The sequence below is a fragment of the Peromyscus eremicus genome, chromosome 9, assembly GCF_949786415.1.
Source record: "Peromyscus eremicus chromosome 9, PerEre_H2_v1, whole genome shotgun sequence".
Lineage (NCBI taxonomy): Eukaryota > Metazoa > Chordata > Mammalia > Rodentia > Cricetidae > Peromyscus > Peromyscus eremicus.
In genome coordinates this window covers 91,212,119-91,231,724 of record NC_081425.1, presented here as the reverse complement: position 1 = coordinate 91,231,724, position 19,606 = coordinate 91,212,119, and the positions used below count along the sequence as shown (strand labels likewise).

Below are 19,606 nucleotides of genomic sequence, written 5' to 3'. Positions count from 1 at the left end.
AGTTTGAACCTGAAAACTGGATGTTTTCATGGATGTTACCATGTTGTCAAAACAAGTTAGTACCACTTTGTGGCTGTCCTGTCAGTGGAGAACGACACCATGTCATTGTCCTTAGCACTAAGTTTATCAGCCAACTTCATGAAGAAACATGTGACCCTCTTTTGTTGCATTTCTTGATTGTCACAGAGGATGGCCATGGCCTGTGTCTGTCTCCACACTTCCTCACATTTATTGCCATTTACTTAAGGCCTTGGACTTTTCATATAGACTTGCATAGATCTCTTCCACCAAGCTAACACGTTGGTTGCAAATTTTTTCCAATACCCCTTTAGCCCTAGACTTTTATTAAATGCAGTTTTCTTCCCTTTCTGCTGAAATCCTTTGATATTCTTTCTTTTGTACCTCTGAATTCGGACAGTATCCCCAGGGCACCTCACACACTAGAGAATTAAATGTTTCCACTTTCTCTCCTTTTTACTTGGACTTAATTTTTTAGCTCTTTCATACACAGCGGAAGTTTCTGGGATGTCATTTCTATGAGCGTATGCCACTATGCCCAAGGGTTTTAGAAATCTGAAAAAGATCTGTCTTGTCATCAACATTTTCCTCTAGACCAGTAAGGCCGCCTCCAACTAAATTTAGTTCTAATTCATAGTTCAACAAGACTTCAAGTATACAGTGAGTCATCGTGGTGACATGCGGTCCACACTTTTCCCTCCGAATCCCGTTTCTCCCATCAAGCCAAGTCCGGGAGGACTTTTCAACTAAAAAAGCCCACCTTATGATTAACTTACAAGAAAAGTTATGCTACATCTTGGATCGGAACAGGGATGCCGTTTGTCTCTGACAGAGGAGAGTGATGTTGGTGGTAGTCAAAGCCAAAAAGATAGAAAAATAGACCCGGAACTCCCTCTGAGTTAGAAGGCAGTCAGTCAGTCAGACAGAAGTGCTGTTTGTGGGGAGCATGTTGTCAGATGGGGCTGCTTTTCCAGCTCCAGCACAGGTGAGGCAGGAGGCGGAACATGTGGTCTGGGTCTCTCGTAAGAGGTGCCACCTCCTGAAGTCTCTGTTCCACGAGGACCCAGAACCTCTGCTCCAGAACCAGCAGAAACTGGATTTAGTGAGCAGATGTTGGAAATGGGGTAGAGGATGACACTGCAGAGGTGATTCTGGATAAGCCATCCTTTCCATGGGCCTCCACCTCTCAATCTGTAAGATGGGTGACCAGCCCTTGTTAGCTATCTCATGGGGCCACTACGATGTCAGATGGAACAGCATGGATAAACAAGATGTGGCATTGTATTGGCTGCTTTTCTGGTTGTGACAGAAACAATTTGAGAGGAGGAGGATTTGTTTTGGCTCAAGGAGCAGAACAGTCCACAGCGAAGTGGGACAGGAAGTAGAGAGTGGGGATGGCCGTGCTCAGCTCTCCTTGGCTTCCTTTTATTCAGTCAAGACCCCCAGTCCACGGGATGGCGCTGTGCCCACTCATGGCCAGTCTCTCTCCCTCAGATAACCCTCCCTAGAAGCTCCATCATGGACACAGCCAGAGATGTCAATAATCTCCCAGCTGATTCCAAACTTGGTCAAGTTGACAGGTGAAACCATCACAGGCATTCAAGGGCTACATAACTCAAACAGGTAGCCAGTGCAAACAATGTGGACATTTCATAGCACCGCATTGGAAATATGATGTTGCTACTAGGGGATGCCATGGTGCCCATCACGGTGCCCATGTTTCAGCCCTGAGGGAAGGACCACAAGTTTCAACATAACACTGATCAGGAACTTTTCTGCCCAGCATAGTATACCGTGCCCTGCTCTGACACACGCTCTCCCACAGTCACAGTGGTATTAGGCCAAGCAAATGTAGGGCAGACCAGGCAGGTAATAAGGGGAGAAAGACAGACCGACTGACGAGTGCATGGCCTCCCCAAGATGCCAACAAAGCATGTGACCTGGATTTTACAGGGCTTTGAACAAATTCTTGGTAAACTTTTTTTTTCTTTTCAGAAAGCAAAGTTAGTAGTAATTGCTATGTTTTTGTCTGTTCGGTGCAAGTCACTGTGGAAAGGTTATCATAATCTCCAGCCTTCTCAAGCAAGAAAACTAGACCTATGAACGCCCAGGCCCTTCCCAAGGAAGGGATGTGAGATTCAGTCCAGGTTGGTCTGACTCACTAACCCTGAAGCAAGGACCTTGGGACTAGTCTGGACAAAAAGGAACTAGAAAATTAAGACAGAAAGATTGCCATTCAAGCTACATTAGAATAGTTGCTCTGGGCTTAAGTCGGCTCCTTAAAGAGATAGTACTAGAAGGTGACATTAACATCCTACTACATTTTATGTTTGTGCTAAATTCAGTATAGCTGCTTAAACTCCTTCCCTCATAGAAAGAGGGTGGGTCAACACAAGTGCTGGAGTCTTAGGGGCTGGGAACTGCGCCTGGTGCCCAAGACCAAAAGTTGCTCTGGCCAAAGAAGTGGGCAGAGGAGGACAGCATGTTCCTGAAAATTGTCTGGAATGAGTGATGTCAGCTACCAAATAGAGTACATGGTGGGCCAGATGTTCTGTGTGTCTGCTTCAGAGCTGGGAGCATTTGGGAGAACAGAGAGGAAGGGGAAAATCTACCATACACCAAGATGATTCCACCAGAGAACATAATTACAGCTAAGCCTTCTACACCCAACCACAGCCGTCTCCGGTAACTAAATCTTGATCCACAGCATGGGTCCCTTTAGGGTGCCTGGCAACCAAATAATCATCCTGATACCAGGCTCTGTGAGACATGAGAGCAGTGAGAGCCGAGGAGCTTCACCCACGGAACCACACTGCCGATGCCTGGTGTTACCCTTGGTCTAAGGCCACCTTCTTGCAGCACCTGACCATTGTGAGGCACATGCTCCTTGAGGTCTGTCATTTCTATTCTTCACTGAATGAACAGGTGTTTCTCATCACTGGGTAGAGTCACATGCTACATAGGGATTTGTTTTCGTCTGAAATAAGACAGTCAGAGGCCAAAGATATGGACACAGAGAGCCCTTAGCAAATGGGGCTCAAGAAGCCCTGCTGCCTGGGTCCTCCCAGGATCCTTCTTGGCCTCCCGAGTGCTTCTTGCTCCACAGTGCTGTGGAAGGCCTTACTTTAACTGATCTGCCCTATGCCAGAAATGTCCACTCCCTCTGCTTCTCAGTCTCGGCAAGGCAAATGCCGACTTACACCATGAGCATGTCCTAGCCGTTCCTTTCCCACTGGATCTCTGGCCACCTCCTCAAGGTTTCATGCAGCCCACAGATACTATATGTGCTGTGCACTATGAAATCTTTATTGTAGAATCTTGAGGAATTACTAGTTTCTATCGCTACAGTGGCAACTCTCTGTCACTTTCAGAACAATAAAAAATATTAGCAACCATAGACACTCCCCTCCCCAATGTCAGCTACCGCAGATAAAATTCAAGAGCTCAGACAAATGGGGTGAGTTTCAGATGTCTCACCCTAGGTTCTAGAGCCCTCAACTGCCATTAAAATACTCAAGGTCAATCGGTATTATATGTCAGGTACTTAGAGCTACTTAGAGGTTGTATAACTTCATTTTTAAGATAGATAAATAGTGCCACCTGCCATGGTCCTATACCATGACAATTATTAAGTGAGTGATACACACAGAGCATCTTGAATTGTGGCTGTCACATGACAATCACGATTGTCCCCCACGATTATCTTACATTGTCAGTGTCCTAACTGTATGTAGTATGGAATCTGTTTGCAACGCTTGAGTTGAGCTTGGGGGCAGGCTGTGTTCTGTAAGCACTAAGTAGCAGCCAGTGTCACCAGTTTTGGTAGCTTCTGCCCTCCCTGTGATCTTTTTTGTGTGCAGGTTCTGAGCAGCAGAAAAAGAGCTGCTCCTTTAGGAGGTGGCCGCCAAAGCATTTCCCCACACACAGCTTCCCTGTGACCATTGACAAGTGGGTTCCATCACCGCAGTTCACTGTTAGCCCTACCAAGCGGTCCTCCGGCCGCTGAGGTCATCTCGCTCTCTGTCAGCCTTTCTACCACCAGTTCACAGACGCTGCAGCATAGGCCTTGTCTGGCCAACATTTTGTTGGACCTTGAAACTCCTGAAGACTAACTTGTGAGGTTTCAGAGTCTCTGGAATTGCGTCTCTTCCTTCACTGAGCTCCGGGCATGTCACTTATTGCTTAAACCCCTTGTTTCCACTGTCAGGGAATGCTTAAAAAAATCTCTGATGGTTCGGAGAAATGCGGAAAAGGCATTAAAAGAAGCTCAGGAGTCACCTTGGATTGTGCCTCTAACGCACCCTGGAAAATAGATGGTACCCTAACCCCAGTTTGTCCAAGAGGTAGTGTGCACCACACACTTGAAGAAAGCTGACACAGGAAACATGGTGCCACCTTCCTGTGTCTGAGAGCATGTATAGTCTCACACCCAGGAGATGGCCAAGCTGGGAGCCGCCTTTTCTGTTCTCTCTATTCTGTGTTCTCTCTCTCTCTCTCTCTCTCTCTCTCTCTCTCTCTCTCTCTCTCTCTCTCTCAGCTTTTTTAAAATTTGGCTTACATACAAGAAGCATCACAGCTCTGACTAATTGCTACATTTTGTTTTAAAGCTGGGTTTCAAGGACTTTTTTGAGCCATTTCATAGGAACTGAAATGCCCTCATTGCTGACCCTCCAAGGGAACGCATGTTGAAGCCCACAGAGGCTTGACATGCTTGCTGTGGTCTGGGACATTGATTCCTAAGGACACTTGGCTTGGGGAAAGGGGGAGTTCCTCAGTCCTAAAGTCCAGGGCTGCTCCTCCCAGACCATGGCAGCCTCTTGACTCAGGACAGGACACAGTCGTGATAAGCTTTACTTTTCTTCTTTGAACTTTTCTTAGCAAGTCATGGAACTCCCTAGAGTCCCCATCTTGCCCCGGTCACTTGGCAAGGCCCCTTTTCTGTGACCACAGTGTTCTCAACACCAGAATGTGGCCTCTTCCTAAGGGTCCTCCCCTGCCTGAGGGTTTCCTTTCTTGGCTTCTGGCCCTGATCCTGTGATTTCTGCCCTTTTCCCTTTAGAAGGAAGTGGTCAGAGGACAAAAAAGGACACTGATCATGAATAGAACTTGAGATCCCAGGGTCCAGTTCCCACAGCAGCAACCAAAAAGGGTACCAGACCCGCTCTCTGTCATGAAAAGGATGGGCTAAGTTCCTGGGCTTGTAGCCCAGCACACAGGTCAAAGCCACGGTGAAGGAAAGAATTGACTTGTTCTCTAGCCAGACACTGCAGGAGGGGGTCAGGACGATGTGAGGTCACATGAGGCTCTCTGGTCAGGAGGATGAGTGTCCCTGGCAGATCTATGGTCAGACTTAACCCCACCATGGTCTCAGGTTGAAGGAGGAAAATGATTTTACAGAGACTTATATAGAGTTGGTTTAGCAGGAAGCATTTCATGGTGAAAGCTTTGGGCCGGGCACCCCACTACATCACTGGCAGCCCCCAATGTGGTTGGTATAGAAGCAGAAACATTTGGCTAGAACTCTATGACCCTGATATCTGGGTTATAGTTTGCATCTTAAATGTTCTCTAAAGACCATGAGTTAAGTCCTGATCACCAACCTATGGTACCATCAGGATGTACCTGACTGAGAGGCAGGGAAGAAATTAGGTCATTAGGGACACACCCAGGAAGAGGACATTGGAATTTGGTCATGGCTTAAATGTGAAATGACCCTCACAGCCTGCATGTTTGAACACGTGGTCTCCAGATGGTGGCTCTGTTCAGGAAGGTTATGAACCTTTAGGAGATGGGGCCTTGCAGGAGAGTGTACATCACCATGGGCAGGCTTTGAGGTTTTATAGTCTGGTCCAACTTTCTCTTCTCTCTCTCTGCCTTTGAATTGCTGACCCAGTGTGACACACTGGCCTCACACTTCTGCCACCATGCCTTCCCCAGGAGGACTGTGTCCCCTCTAGACTGCAGACCAAAGTACACTCCTCTAAATGTCTTTGGTTGGGGTATTTCATCAAAGCAAAACAAACCAAGAGTTCCCTACTCCTCCGTGCCCTCTCCCTGCTTCCTTGCCACCGTGGGAGTAGAAAGTTTGCTCTACCATAGTCTCTGCTGTGATGCGCTGCCATGCCACAGACTCCAAAGCAACAGTACCAAAAAATGAGCCTTTCCCCGTTTAAAGTCGGTTTTCTCAAGTATTCTGTCACAGCAATGGAACAATAACTAATAATTTTGTATATCCCAGGGCTGGGGGAAACCAAACTCTAGTGTCTACCAAACTAGGATGACATCCTTGCTCTCCTCCAGTTTAGAATGTGACTGATGTAGGGGAGGGTAATGAGGAGTAGGGAGGACCCAAGACAAGAGGAGCTGCAAGCTCTCCAGGAAGCAGAGCCAAGTATCCCAGGAATCAAGGGAGAATGGCAGGCTGGGGAACCCCTGGACAACCATGAGTGGCCCTACTATAACCTCTTCTCCAAATAACATGCCTGATTCACCCTAGTCCTAGAGTGTGAGGGGGTGTGGTCATGAGAAAGAAACAAGCAGCTTTGGTGAGGCATAATTGATTTCCAATACAACTTGTAGCTCATAATAAACAAACCAGTAGATTTTTATAGACCTACAAGTTGTGCAATCATCAGTACAATACATGTTTAGGACATTGCAATCATAGTGCCGGGAAGTTCACCGTTTAGTCCATACCACATTAATCACATCCGAAATTAATCCCCATGCTCAACCTCAGCTATACGCAAACATTGCTCTGTTTTCTATCTCCATAAATCTTCCTTTTCTAGACATTTCATTAAAATAGCACGAAACTGTAAATTTTGCACCTGGTTTCTTTCACTTTGTGGTGTTTTGAGAATGACCTATTTCCACGGTCTGTTGCATTGCCAAGTAGAACTTTTTTGGATGGATCTGCTGCATTTTGTTTATTCTCTTCACCGGCTCGTGAACACATTTGGATTGTCTCCAGTTTCTGGTTGTTATGAATAGAGCAGTTGAGAACAATTCCACACAGGTCTTTGAGTGGGCATATGCTCTCATTCCACTTGAGTAGATCCCTACAAGTACAATTTGTGGGTCATATTATTAGGAGTCACACCTTAAGAAACTACCAAACTGTGTTCCCCATTGGGGGCTCCATTCGGCAGTGTACAATAATCCAGTTTCTCCATATGCATGCCAACACTTGGCATATTTGTCTCTTGGATTGTGGGCAATTACAGTTAGGGTGTGCTGGAATCATTATTATTTAATTTGCATTTCCCTAATTAATGACTAAAGATATTGGGCATCTTTCCATGTATTTATGAGGCCCGGGTATATCTTCTTTAGGGAAATACCTGTTCAAATCACTCTTGCCTATTTTAATTGTGCTATTTGTCATCTCATTATCCAGTTGGAAGAACCTTGTATCTGGAAACAGGTTCCTCGTCGTCGTCATCACTTATCTGATTTGCAGGTATTTTCTATTTGATGGCTTGTTTTTCCATTTTTGTAACTGTGTTTTTGGAACTAAATTTTTATCCGTCTTTCATTTATGAATCTTGCACAGTGTCAATTTATGCAATCCAAGGACACAAGAATTTTCTCTGAGAAATGTTATAGTTCTAGCTTTTATACTTCAGACTAAGTCTCTTTAATTGTGTTTGCCGATGCTATGAGAAAAGGGGTCTCAGTCCACGTTTCTGTCTGTGGATGTCTGTGGAATACACACTACTTGATGAAAAGTACATGCCTTCTATTCAGAACTGTCCTGGACTCGTCGGAGCTTAAGGTGTCAGACTGCACATGGAGCATTCCTTCTGGCCCCCGTGTATCCTCCGATCTCTGTACCGCGCATGCTTCCCTGATGGATGTACCTGTGTTTGCACTGGTCCTGTGCTGTCAAGACTCAGCTTGTGACTTTAAACAAAAGCATGGTGCTTCCTGGTTCCATGTTTAGAGATTTTCCTGTTGCTTTCTCACTACTACCTTCAACTATGATTCACCGTAGTCGAAGATTACACTGTACGATTCCAAGTCTTTTAAGCCGTTGACGTTTGTCTCAGCCTAGGATATATCTTGGTGAATATTTCATGAGGATATGAAAAAAAAAGTGCTCTTCCATAAGTTGACTGCTGGAGATGGATCAACTGGTTCCTGTTGGTTGACAGCATTATTTATGTCTTCAGTGACCTAGGATCAGTGACCTAAGCCAAGCCTATTGGTTACTAAAAATCACCATGGATTTTCCGGTCTTCCTTCAGCTCTTCAGTTTTAGCTATTTGGGCTCTGTGTCTTTGTTGTTTAATGCATAGACTATTTAGGACCTTTGTCTTCCAGGTTAATTGGTCATTTTACCTTCTAATGTCTCTTCCAAGCCCCACTAAATGTTTTCCTTTATGAGATATGCAGTATATGCACATAGACTGTTTACTGCGTGCTCTCTCTTCTTCCACCCATTTCCTTTCACTCCACCTATGTCATATGCATGAAGTGAATTTCTTATACACAGAATATAGTTGGGACACATAGTTATTTACTACTCCAGGCTCTGTGATTCAACCGATGTATTTAGACCAGTTTAAGACAGGTGGTGTAGAAGTAATTTTTTATTTATTTTCTCCTCCTTTCCTAGGGTTCTGTTTATTCTATTTCTTTATGTGACTTGAATATATTAAAAGGATTATCTTGATTTTTTATGTAGATTTTTTTAGTGTTAGAGATAGAGTTATTTTAGTAGTTGCTTTGGAATTACAATATATGTATGTGACCAACCACTGTGTACTGTTGCCGACATTCCCTCACCAAACGAAGAGCAGCAATCCCTTTTCTATGAGGGCTATCCATTTTCCTAACTTTGAAATATCATTGAGAATCAATTGATTTAAAATTTTTTGTTTCAATCATCAGACATGATTTTTTAAATTCATGAGTATTCACATGATGTTGTCTAAAAAATGAGCGGATCTTGGTGGAGTTAGGGGAGGAATGGAGGGTGAATATGATCAAAATATATTGTAGACATGTATGAAATTCTCAGTGAATTAATAAATGTATACTCATTCTTCAAGTCGTTCCTTCCTTCTTAATTACTAAAGGTTGCTTTCATTTTGGGTTCAAGAATTTTTTTTTAAAGTGATTTTTCAAGTAGGTGATTGTTAGCCCCTATTTACAGTGATCTATCAACAAATTATTTAAGTTTTCCTAAATTTGAAAATGTCTTTCTTACTCCTTCATTCTTGAAGGACAGTTCTGCTCGATATAGAATTTCTGGGTGCCGTTCTTTCAGATTACGAGAAGAACACCATTTCTTTCTGTCCTTGGATTCAGAGAGTGCACCTCCACTCAAGTTCATCTGTTTAATTGTGCTGTGTCTGCATGTAGATTTCAGTATACCCACAATGGTTGGAATTAACATTTTTGAATCTATGAATCTTTTTCTTCTGAAAAATTTGGGAAGTGTTCAGCTATTATTCCTTCTAATAATTAAATAATGGTCAGCTCCTCTGGATTTCATTCTCCTTCTGTAACCTGATGGTAGGAATTACCCTTGCCCCAGGTCCCTGAGAACTAGCTGTTCATCAGGTTTTCAGTCTGTTTGTATCTGTGGTTCACATGTATGATTCAATTGCTCTGTCTTTCCTTTTTACCAATTACTTACTGACATTGTCACCCTATTATTGAGTCTATTCAATAAGATTTGCATTTGTGGGGGCTGGAGAGATGGCTCGGTGGTTAAGAGCACTGGCTGATCTTCCAGAGGTCCTGAGTTCAATTCCCAGCAACCACATGGTGGCTCACAACCATCTCTAATGAGATCTGGCACCCTCTTCTGGCCTACAGGCATATATGCAGGCAGAACACTGTATACATAATAAATAAATAAATAAATAAATAAATAAATAAATAAATAAATAAATAAATCTTTAAAAAATTTTTACTTGTTACTATATTTTCTCAGTTTTATACCTTACTTTTTCTCTGTTGAGTGGCATTTATATTTACCATTTGCTTTCAAAAGAGTTTTCATTTTTCAGTTGATTAAACAGATTTATGATATCTGGTTTAAAATTCTTATCAGGTCATTCCAGTACCTGATTAACCTCCACGCTGATCTGGTCAATTATCTTCCTTCACTTTAGTTATGATTTTTGTGTTTTCACTGTCATTAGGGGATTTTAATAGCATTCTAATAAGAGGCTCTGTGTCCCATTGACATTTTTTTAAAGTTATAGGTCCGAAAATCTTAAATGTTATGAATTTGAATGTATCTTAAAACTACTATATTCCTAATGAGGCCTGTTACCAGCTAAAGTAGAACATAAGCCAAGTCAGTACTTGTGGAGAAAAGATTAGTTACTCGTGAGAAGGTACTGAGCCACTCGTGAGAAGGTACTGAGTTGGCTCAGACTAGTCATAAGTTCCCACATGGTCCTACAGGACACTTTTCAAGCTCCTCAAAGATACAGGCTCAACCCGCATGAGCTGCACGCCATCTGTACCCTGTGGAGATTATGACTGGCTTGTGGATTTGCAAACATATGCAAAGCATACATTGTTTCTTGTGACCAACATCTTTTAGTAAGAATATATATTTAATCAACTTCTTGGTATTATAAAAAGAAAGTAAAGTATCAAAGAGAAATAACAAAGAAAATATTCCTACCTGTTCTGAGGACATTTCACCAAATAATGTCTCACTGTGAAAAGAAAAAGAATAATAATTGGTAAATACAGGTTAGTTTGGCATTACCTGAAAGGCAGGGACCCAGATCTTGCTCAGTTATTAGGGCTGCACCAGCCAACTCTTGGGGCTTCTTGCCTGCAATGTTTGGGTGAAATCATGGCAGAGACATCAGAGGGCACCCTAGTGACTTGATATGATTTCAGTTCTGGACTGTACATCAGGTATGAAGCCACATACCCCAGACATCATAATATTCATCTTGGGCCAAGACAAGTTAAGTTGTATTCTATGCTAAAGGGTCCTGGAGTGGTGAAGTCCTCTAACTTGTATGCTCTGGGTCATGAAAATAGCCTTTTGGACCAGATGGGACAGGATATCTCTCCTTATAACCTTTTCACTGTGAAATGGGCTTTCATTCTTCAGTTAATGTTCTTTATGATCTCAAAAGAGCTCCTTACATAGTCAGATATGATGGTGCAGCACTTGGAAGGCTGAGGAAGGAGGATCTTAATCAAGACTAGCCTTGGGCTGTACAGTGACTCTGCTTCAAACAAACATAAAACAAGAAGATGTCCTTAAGAAACAAGCCTTGCAGCAAGGTATCTTTCTACAATGGTTCTCCTTGAGGTAAACTTCTATCTATCATGGAAAAATTAGAATACATGGGCCCCTAATCCTGAATGCGTCTGATCTAAGACTTGAAGCTGAAGTTACCTCAACAGAGGAACACTGAAACAGCCAGGGGAATCCTGAGTTGCGTGGCAAATGTTTATATGGCCAGTTCCAGCGAATCCCATCTTCTTGCATCTGTTCATATCTATGTATAACATCTCCTACCTCATACTAAATAGAACTTGGCCACATGACTTGCTTAGATCCAAGGGACATTAGCCAATGTGCCACAAGCAGAGGCATTAAAAAGTGCTGTATCTGAGGCTTGTGACAGGAAACTCTTCTGCTGTCAATTATTCTGTGGGTCCACTGGAATATGAGTCCCCATGGAGAAGGCCTTAGTCATGGTAGTTGAGGTCCCAGAACAAACAGCCCCAACAGATCCACCATCCGACTGCAGCTGCATGAATGACTCTGGCTGAGATTAGCAGCAGAACTGCTCAGCTGAGCTCAGTCTCAACTGCCAACCTGTGGATGAGCAGATAAAATGGTTGTTTTAGGCTCTAGTGTTTGGGATGATCTGTTGCACAGTTAGCCAGTGCAAGATCCAGAGCAGGACTGCCAGCATGGGAGAGCTAAAAAGATATATAAACCAGCTCTCTACTGATGTGTAAACCCTCCCTGCACTTCATTTACTGAGCACCTACTGTGGGTTAGATGGCTTATGGATACAACAATAGCAGCATAGTATGTACTGAACATTCATATTTATGACAGTATTGTAAACTTCACATGGGTCAATGGACTTTAGTATTTGGTTTGCATATCCTAGAACATTCTTGGGTCAGAAAGGAATCAATTTCTTAGTTCTCTTGCAATGTATCTGAAATCTGACTATGTTATTTTTATTCTCTGCTTATAACAGCACCTTTTCCACTTCACAAAGCCCAGGGATGCTATCTACTCACTGGGACTTGCATCACAGACACCTGACAGAGGGAGCGGCATGCATGAACCGACATGAAGCATTCGTGTCCACCGAGACTCCGAATAACTCACAGCTTAGTAGCTAAAGCTCAGGAGGATGGAATTTCCAATGTTTTGCTTCCAACAAGGATTGAATAATGAGCAAATCCAGGTGTCAGCTGGCAGCATATTAAACAGCATCTTTGATGCTGGATCATTATTTAACTCTTTACATATATAATTCAAAAGCTGGGCTTGGTATTGAGCAGCATATGAAAACTCCATTTAATCTTGCCTTCTTTTGTATTGAAGGTGAAATTCCCAAGCTCACATTTATTAAGAAAACAGGAACGGGATTGATGGAGAACTATACCCCTAAGCAAATTCTGAGTTCTCATCTTCTCATTTACATGTGAGGATATATAAAGTAAAAATAAAAATCTATTTCAATAGAAGTGCACTTTCAATAAAATTTTACGTTATGCTTATTAATTATTTATCTAAACAAATGATCTATTTATGTTATTGTTCATTTTATGGTAATCTTCCCAAATACTGTTAATTGTGAAGTATTGATAATTTGATCTTATAACAGTATTTTAACACGTAGCCCCGGAGAGAAGGGAATGGAGAAGTTGTGAACTCACATTTGTGCACATGTGCACATGCATGCAGGTGAGCACAACAGTCACTCGGCACAACAGCTGTGGGGAGCAGGACAAAATTCTGTAGGACAGGTGGACGAAGAGAAAAGGAGAGGTGGAAGGACCAGATAACAGTCCCAACAGCCAAGGCTTCTGTGCGAGGCCTTCCCCACCCCCACTTCACTGGGTGCTTATTTTTCCTTCACAGGATGCTTAAAATAAACAGGGCTGGTGATCAAAATCAAAATACAAAAGGGCGTGATGCAGTCCTATTACTTTAAAATAGCTATTTCTGCAGAGCTCTGGAGAGCACAACTCCTTTGACACAATTTACATTTGTAATGAAAAAGACTGAGATGTCAACGACACATAAAATAAAAGTCCAAGGTCACGGAGTTTGTAAAGAAGAATTTATTCAGGCAACGTGTGTTCAAAGCCCACAGCTCTGTTCCCAACTTCAGCTTCACAAGAACCTCTTTAAACACTGTTCCTATGTTGTCACGAAAGACACTAAAGCACAGAGAGGGTAGTAAACTTATCCACAGTCACACAGCATGTGTAACAGACCAAGTTGTGTTCCCTACAAAATTCGTGTATTGAAGACCTAATCCCCAGTACTTTGTAATAGGATCGCAATAGGATATAGGATCTTAGAAAGAGTTTAGTTAAAATGAGGCCATTAGGGTGAATTCTAATTCAACAAGACTGGTTTCTTTAGAGCAAGGGACCAGGCCACAAATGCAGACAGAAAACCAGGTGAACCATAAGGAGGAGATGTCAAAGAGAGAAGCCACAGGAGAGAGAGAGAAGCCACAGGAGAAACCAACCTTGATACTGCAGCACCTCCATCTCAGACCTCCAAGGGCCATGACAGTGAGGCCACAGAGTGGGCTCCATTGTGCAGCCAGGCTGTCCTGTTACAGTAACCTGAGTGCAAGGGCTTCCAGGTCACCAGCAGAGTGACCTGACTCGAGCCCTCTGTGTCTCCCGGGCGCCATCCTCAGAAACCGAGAGCTCGTGTTAGCCACACACAGACACGCTGAGTCTCTTGTGTACACTCTGCTCTAGCTGCAGCTGGCAGAGCAGGGCCCAGACCTGGAAGAATGCCAGGAGCTTCCCTGTGTTTGGGGAGGTGAAGTCCAGGTGCAGGGAAAGGAACGGGGTAGACAGAGACGAGGAGTGAAGAGGCAGGAGAGAAACTGGGGGACTCCCTTTAGGGTGGGGGACTGGCTAAGAAGGGCCACCAGTCTGGTGGGATGTCTCAGTGATATATTTTGGCAGATGAATGTGAGGTCTGTGCTGAGTGAATGCAGGCCAGCACTCCCACTGACGAAGATGGACCACCCAGGACTACAGGTGACTCTGGACAATTGTAAGCTTCTGAGAAGTGGATGTCCCCAGACTCCCACCACCACTAGGCATTAGCAGCATGTCAATCACATCAGTGCTCTAGCTTAACCTGGACTCTGAGGAGGCAGAGCCCACTCAGCAAGGGTTCAGGAATGTGTGAGAGGCTGCCCAGTGAGACAGGATCCCCTAATTACGATACTAGCTCTGGGGGTTAGGAGCCCAGATGGAGAAGCCCCTCGGGGGTGACTGATGGAACAGCCCTCCATCACTGCCCCCCAGCACCTAGTGCAGGGCACTTACCATCCGAGATAAAAACACAACACACATGGTCTCATTTTGGGTGATCTCCAAAGGCTCTGAAAGGAAGGCCAGCGCTCCTCACTCCTCCTGACAAGACACTCTAGCCTCTTCCTGACAACCATCCTTTCCCTCCTTCTCAGCTAGGACCTCATTGTTCAAAGCCACTACCATGGCCAAACCCCCCAAAGTGTGTCAGGCCCGAAGGCTGTGACTTCCCCAGCTGGTGCTGGGACAGTCACCACTTCCACCAGAAGTGGGAAGGCAGGCTGGGGGAACCACACCCCCACCTATCAGTTCCACTGCAGTGTTAGGACCTGCAGGTGTGGCTGACCATACACACACACACACACACACACACACACACACACACACACACAACAAACACACATACATACACACACACACACACACACAAACATACACACACACACCATATCAGTCCCATTGCAGTGTTGGGACCTCTAGGTGTGGCTGACCATACACACACACACCAAACACATACACACACACACAACAAATACACACACAACAAACACACATACATACACACATACACACCTCATCAGTTCCATTGCAGTGTTGGGGACCTCCAGGTGTGGCTGACCACACACACACACACACACACGCTTCCCTTACACTCATTTTGGTTCCCTGGGCTTTTCAGAGACACTTGCTAGGCCTGGGGGTGTTTTTGCTCTGCTCACAAGCGATCTCCTCTCATAGCAGAGCAGTCCCAGGACAGGATCTTCATAGCACCCAAGACCATGTTTGCAGAGAGCTTTCTCTACCCACTCAAGTCAGGGAGCCCTGCAGCCTGGGAAAGTGCTGCCTGACTTCTAGGCCCAGTACACAGCCTGCGTGCATTTCCTAGGAGTCAGGGCAGAGCTGCACCCCTCCCTGTGCACAGCACTGTCCTCTCCTCATGTAGAGCCCAAGAGCTCCCACCTCCAGGAAGCAGACATGCCCAAACAACCCCTCCTGGCCAGTGCAGCCGCTAGGATGGCATCACCTGCTTCTGTCACACAGCGGAAGCTGACCAGGAGGAGTTTGGTACCAGGCACCACTTAACAACCACACTTGGTGAATGAAAAGCACCACACATGAGGGTTCCAGTCTGCTGTGTTCCATGCCATGGGCTGACCAGCAGCCCAAGGGGCTGGAAAGCCTCAAAATAAAACAAGCTCCAAACAAGGCATGTGGCAACGCCAAGTTTCACAGCTCGGTGTGCAATGTGCAGTTTGGTCTCACCCATTCTCTCCTTAAAAACTGTATTTTTGGACATAACAGATTAAAATGAATTTTCACCCAATTTTGTTTTAAAACCTTGATAAGAAGACAACCAATTACATCTGTGGTTCACATTTCTCTACTGTGACAGTGCGTATTAGCCTTAGCTTAGTGGGATGGCCCTCATGGTACCTGAAGCACGTGACCAGGGAGGATACTTGTTTACAGTTATATCTGGGATGTCCCCAAGGGCTCATGAATTGAAAGCTTGAGCATTGTCAACTATCAACTTGACACAGCCTAGTCCCATGGAAGGGAATCTCAGTTGAAGGCTTGCCTCGACTGGCTTGATTTGTGGGCATGTCTGTGAGAGTGTGTTTTGATCTTTTTAAATTGATGTAGGAGGACCTAGCCCACCATGGGCAGTACCATTCCCAGAGCAGATGATCCAGTGCTGTATTAAAAAAAAAAGCTAGATGAGCATGAGCCTGTGATCCAGCTGGCAAGCACACTCCGCCATGGTTCCTGCCACCTTTGGCTATGAAGTGAGTTCCTAGGTTGAAGGTAATGCCGTGTGAAATACCAAGCGGGGGTGTCTTCACATTCCGCCTTGAGTTCTCCCTTTAGCTTCCCTCAATGATGGACTGTGACTTGGAATAGTAAGTGTATTTGTCACAGCAACAGAAGTGACACTGGACAGCCACCAACACAGGAATGCTTAGCGGTAAGGCCTTGGGAGATCGATTGGATCGTAAGAGTTCCGACCTCATCAATGGGTCAACCTGTCAACTGGATCATGATTTGGCGATGAGATACTGTGAGGAGATGGAAACTTAGGGGGTGGAGCATAGTTGAAGTGAGTGGCTCCTGGGTGTCATGTCTTCTTCTGGGCTCCCTTCTCCTTTTCTGCTTTCAAGACACCATAAGAGGAACTGCTCTGTTCCCTGCATGCTCCCTGCTGTGCAGTTCTGCCTCCCTGAGGGTCAAAGCAATGGGGTCAAGTGACCACAAACCTAAAGCTCCGAATCTATGCGCCAAAAGAACCCTTTTCATCGGTTAAGCTGGTTTTCTCCAGGATTTTTCCAGTCAGGGAAGGCTAACAGGATACCTGCTCTGCCCATACCCAGAACTCCCAGAGTCCTGAAAAATAAGAGCAACACCCCTCCCCATTTTACAGTTGGGAGATTTGGGGGCTCAAATATAATTCATTTGCGGTTTCTGACTTGCTTTGTGGATAAAGGAACTTGAGTCTAGGCTCTACGTCCGGAACTCTTTGGGAAGCTCTCAGGCTCACAAAGGGAGGACAGCCCCTTCACCACCACTCAGTGGGCTTGCCCAGAACCAGTAGTACTAAGCGTAGCCAGTGGATCTATCTGCCAAAGGACAAAGGGTGAGGTTGACCCTGGGGACACCAGGTGTCTCTGACTCCAGGCTACTGAGCCCTTTGACCTCCTCAGGTCCTTCTGTTCTCTGTCACTCCGGCCACATCCTTCTGTTCTCTGTCTTTTGTGGTCTCTACTCCCAAGCGAGCGGGACTCAGTCCCTGGTCCCCTCTTCCTTGTACCCCTGGAGGGAAAGTCCGTAAGGCCTTTGGTTCCTCCTCACAGGGACACAGGCAGGGGAGGGATAGTTTGTAGTGAGCCTTGGAGTGTCCAGTCTTCGGTCTCAGAAGACAGATGCAAATGGAAAGGAACAAGAGCTCCCAGTGAAGAGTTCAGATGGTAAGGAAAGGCCACCACCGCACCTACCTGGGCTCCAAGATGCCTTACAGACTCAACTTTAGGAAGCTTGGGCACAGAAGGCTGGGGATTGTTGGAAACTCCCTGGACCAGCAAGGCTAGGTGGGCTCTTGAAAAGCAACGGCCTTAGAAACCAGTGTCCTAAGAAAACACTAAAATTCAGAGCTCAGTCCTGAACCCCAGGACTGGTATTCTCTAGGGTGACTCAGCTGAAGAGGCCCTGGGATGAGGTCCTGGGCACTACAGGCACTAACACAGAGCAAGGACAGAGATTTGTGCTAGGGAGAAGAATGGAGTATGCTTGTGCTGGCCTGGCAACACATGGGTATGATTAGCTTTGCTCATAGCCCAGCTGGACGTCCTGGAAACACAGCAGTGATGGCTGAGGCAGAACAGCAGCCAAGAAAGCTGGCCTGCCGCCCTTGGCTTTGGAAGAGCCAAGAGTATTGCAGGGTCCTCAGGAGTGGGTCTGCTCCTCTGATGTCCTCTGTCCAGAGGTTGCTGCAGGAACCAAGAAGCACTGTTGGGTAGGAGCAGCCTACAGACCTCAGTGCTCTGTGACCCAACAGAGCGTGGGTCTGGCTTCCCCAACCATGCATGCGAAAGTCCAAGCAACAAGGGAAAAAAACCCTAAAAACCAACAGGCTCACAGTAGGACCCCTAGTAAGAATTGGATCCTCTTCAAACCAAGCACTGTTCTCAGCTCTTTATTTACGGTCTAGCTTTAGTCACGATGATGCAAATTTGTTATAATTCAATGCATGGGAAGTGAGACAATGCTACATAAAGTTGACAAGTGTCTTTGATTTTTCAGTATCTTAGGGTCACAGAATCATTTGGACACAGGTAGTATGGTCCACAAATGCTTAACGGTTCTCAGTGAAAGTCACAGCCATTGACAGCAGCTAGCCCACACAGGGGCCACTTCCTGTGGGATATACGCTGGCCAGGTGGTTGCCACAGAAACAGCCCAGCACTCCAGACCCCTAGGGCCCCAACAGTTGTCAATTATTCCCCAGTTACCTGTGGTAACTGAGCTGCACCCTTTCCCTCTCCCCAACCTAGGATCTACTTTGCTTCCATTCTGGAAGCGGGAAAGACGGCAATACTAGGGCAAATCACCATCACTGCGTTCTACCCTTTTCCACTAAAAATGAGAGTTCATAGGAATACCGCCCCAGAGAGCACCAGTACAGAAGCAGAGCCACCCGAGGATCTGGCCCCCCTGCTGGACTTGTCCACCAGCCCTGAAAACTCGATATCCTTGAACTCAGGTCATAAAACATCAAAGCTGGAAATATTCTGATCAATAGTTCTGGTATTCAAGGGGAATCCACCAACTGAGACAATTTGGATTTCTTATTGGATAATTCTGCTTATGGTACTGATGAGGACTATACTTGAGAGGCAGAGAACAGGAATGCTGGACACGTGGTAATAATATGGTCCACAAGTGATTTGTCCCTTTTTAATGACCTTCTGGAATTCACATTATGAATAGGAAGAAGCCTATTCATAAGATCCTAGGACCTAAGCTCATTTAATTTAAATACAATGTCTCTAAGTATGGTTTTGCTCCATTTTAATAAGCAATGGATGTTACAAGGGCATGCAAACCAAACATGTGGACTTTGTTTTGCACTTTCCTGGAAACTGTATCAGGAGCTGGGGTTCTATGCGCAGCCCTAACCCCAGATTTTAAGGCCTATCTGCATCCATCCATACTTGTTTCTGTCACATGTACGTCAAGTGTATTACTGACTTTTATATAGCTATGACCAAAATACCTGGAAGACACTGCAGAGGGTTCAGCCCATGGTTGCTTGGCCTTGAGTGCTCAGGCAGAATACCATGGAAGGGCAGCAGGTGGAGGAGGCTGCTCTCCAGTACTTAGTGAACAAAAGCAGAGAACAAACCAGGACAGGGCCAGTGACAAGAAAACCCCAAGAACCTGACCCCAGTGACCTACCTCCTCCACTTTGTGCCACCTCCATAAGTTCCCAGGACCTCCCAAAATAGTCCCATCAGCTTGGGACCCAGCCTCAAACACATGAGCCTTTGGTAGGGACATTTTATGC

At 45.2% G+C, this 19,606-nt stretch overlaps 1 protein-coding gene across 1 annotated transcript in view; it reads right to left on the bottom strand.

The window, feature by feature from the left end:
- The window catches only part of Vstm4 (V-set and transmembrane domain containing 4), an 88,288-nt gene that overhangs the window by 32,557 nt on the left and 36,125 nt on the right, over window positions 1–19,606 (bottom strand). Inside the window, exon 5 of the mRNA XM_059274119.1 lies at window positions 10,670–10,703. Within this exon, the coding sequence (XP_059130102.1) occupies window positions 10,670–10,703 (34 nt within the window). The remainder of the gene's footprint in view (window positions 1–10,669; window positions 10,704–19,606) is intronic.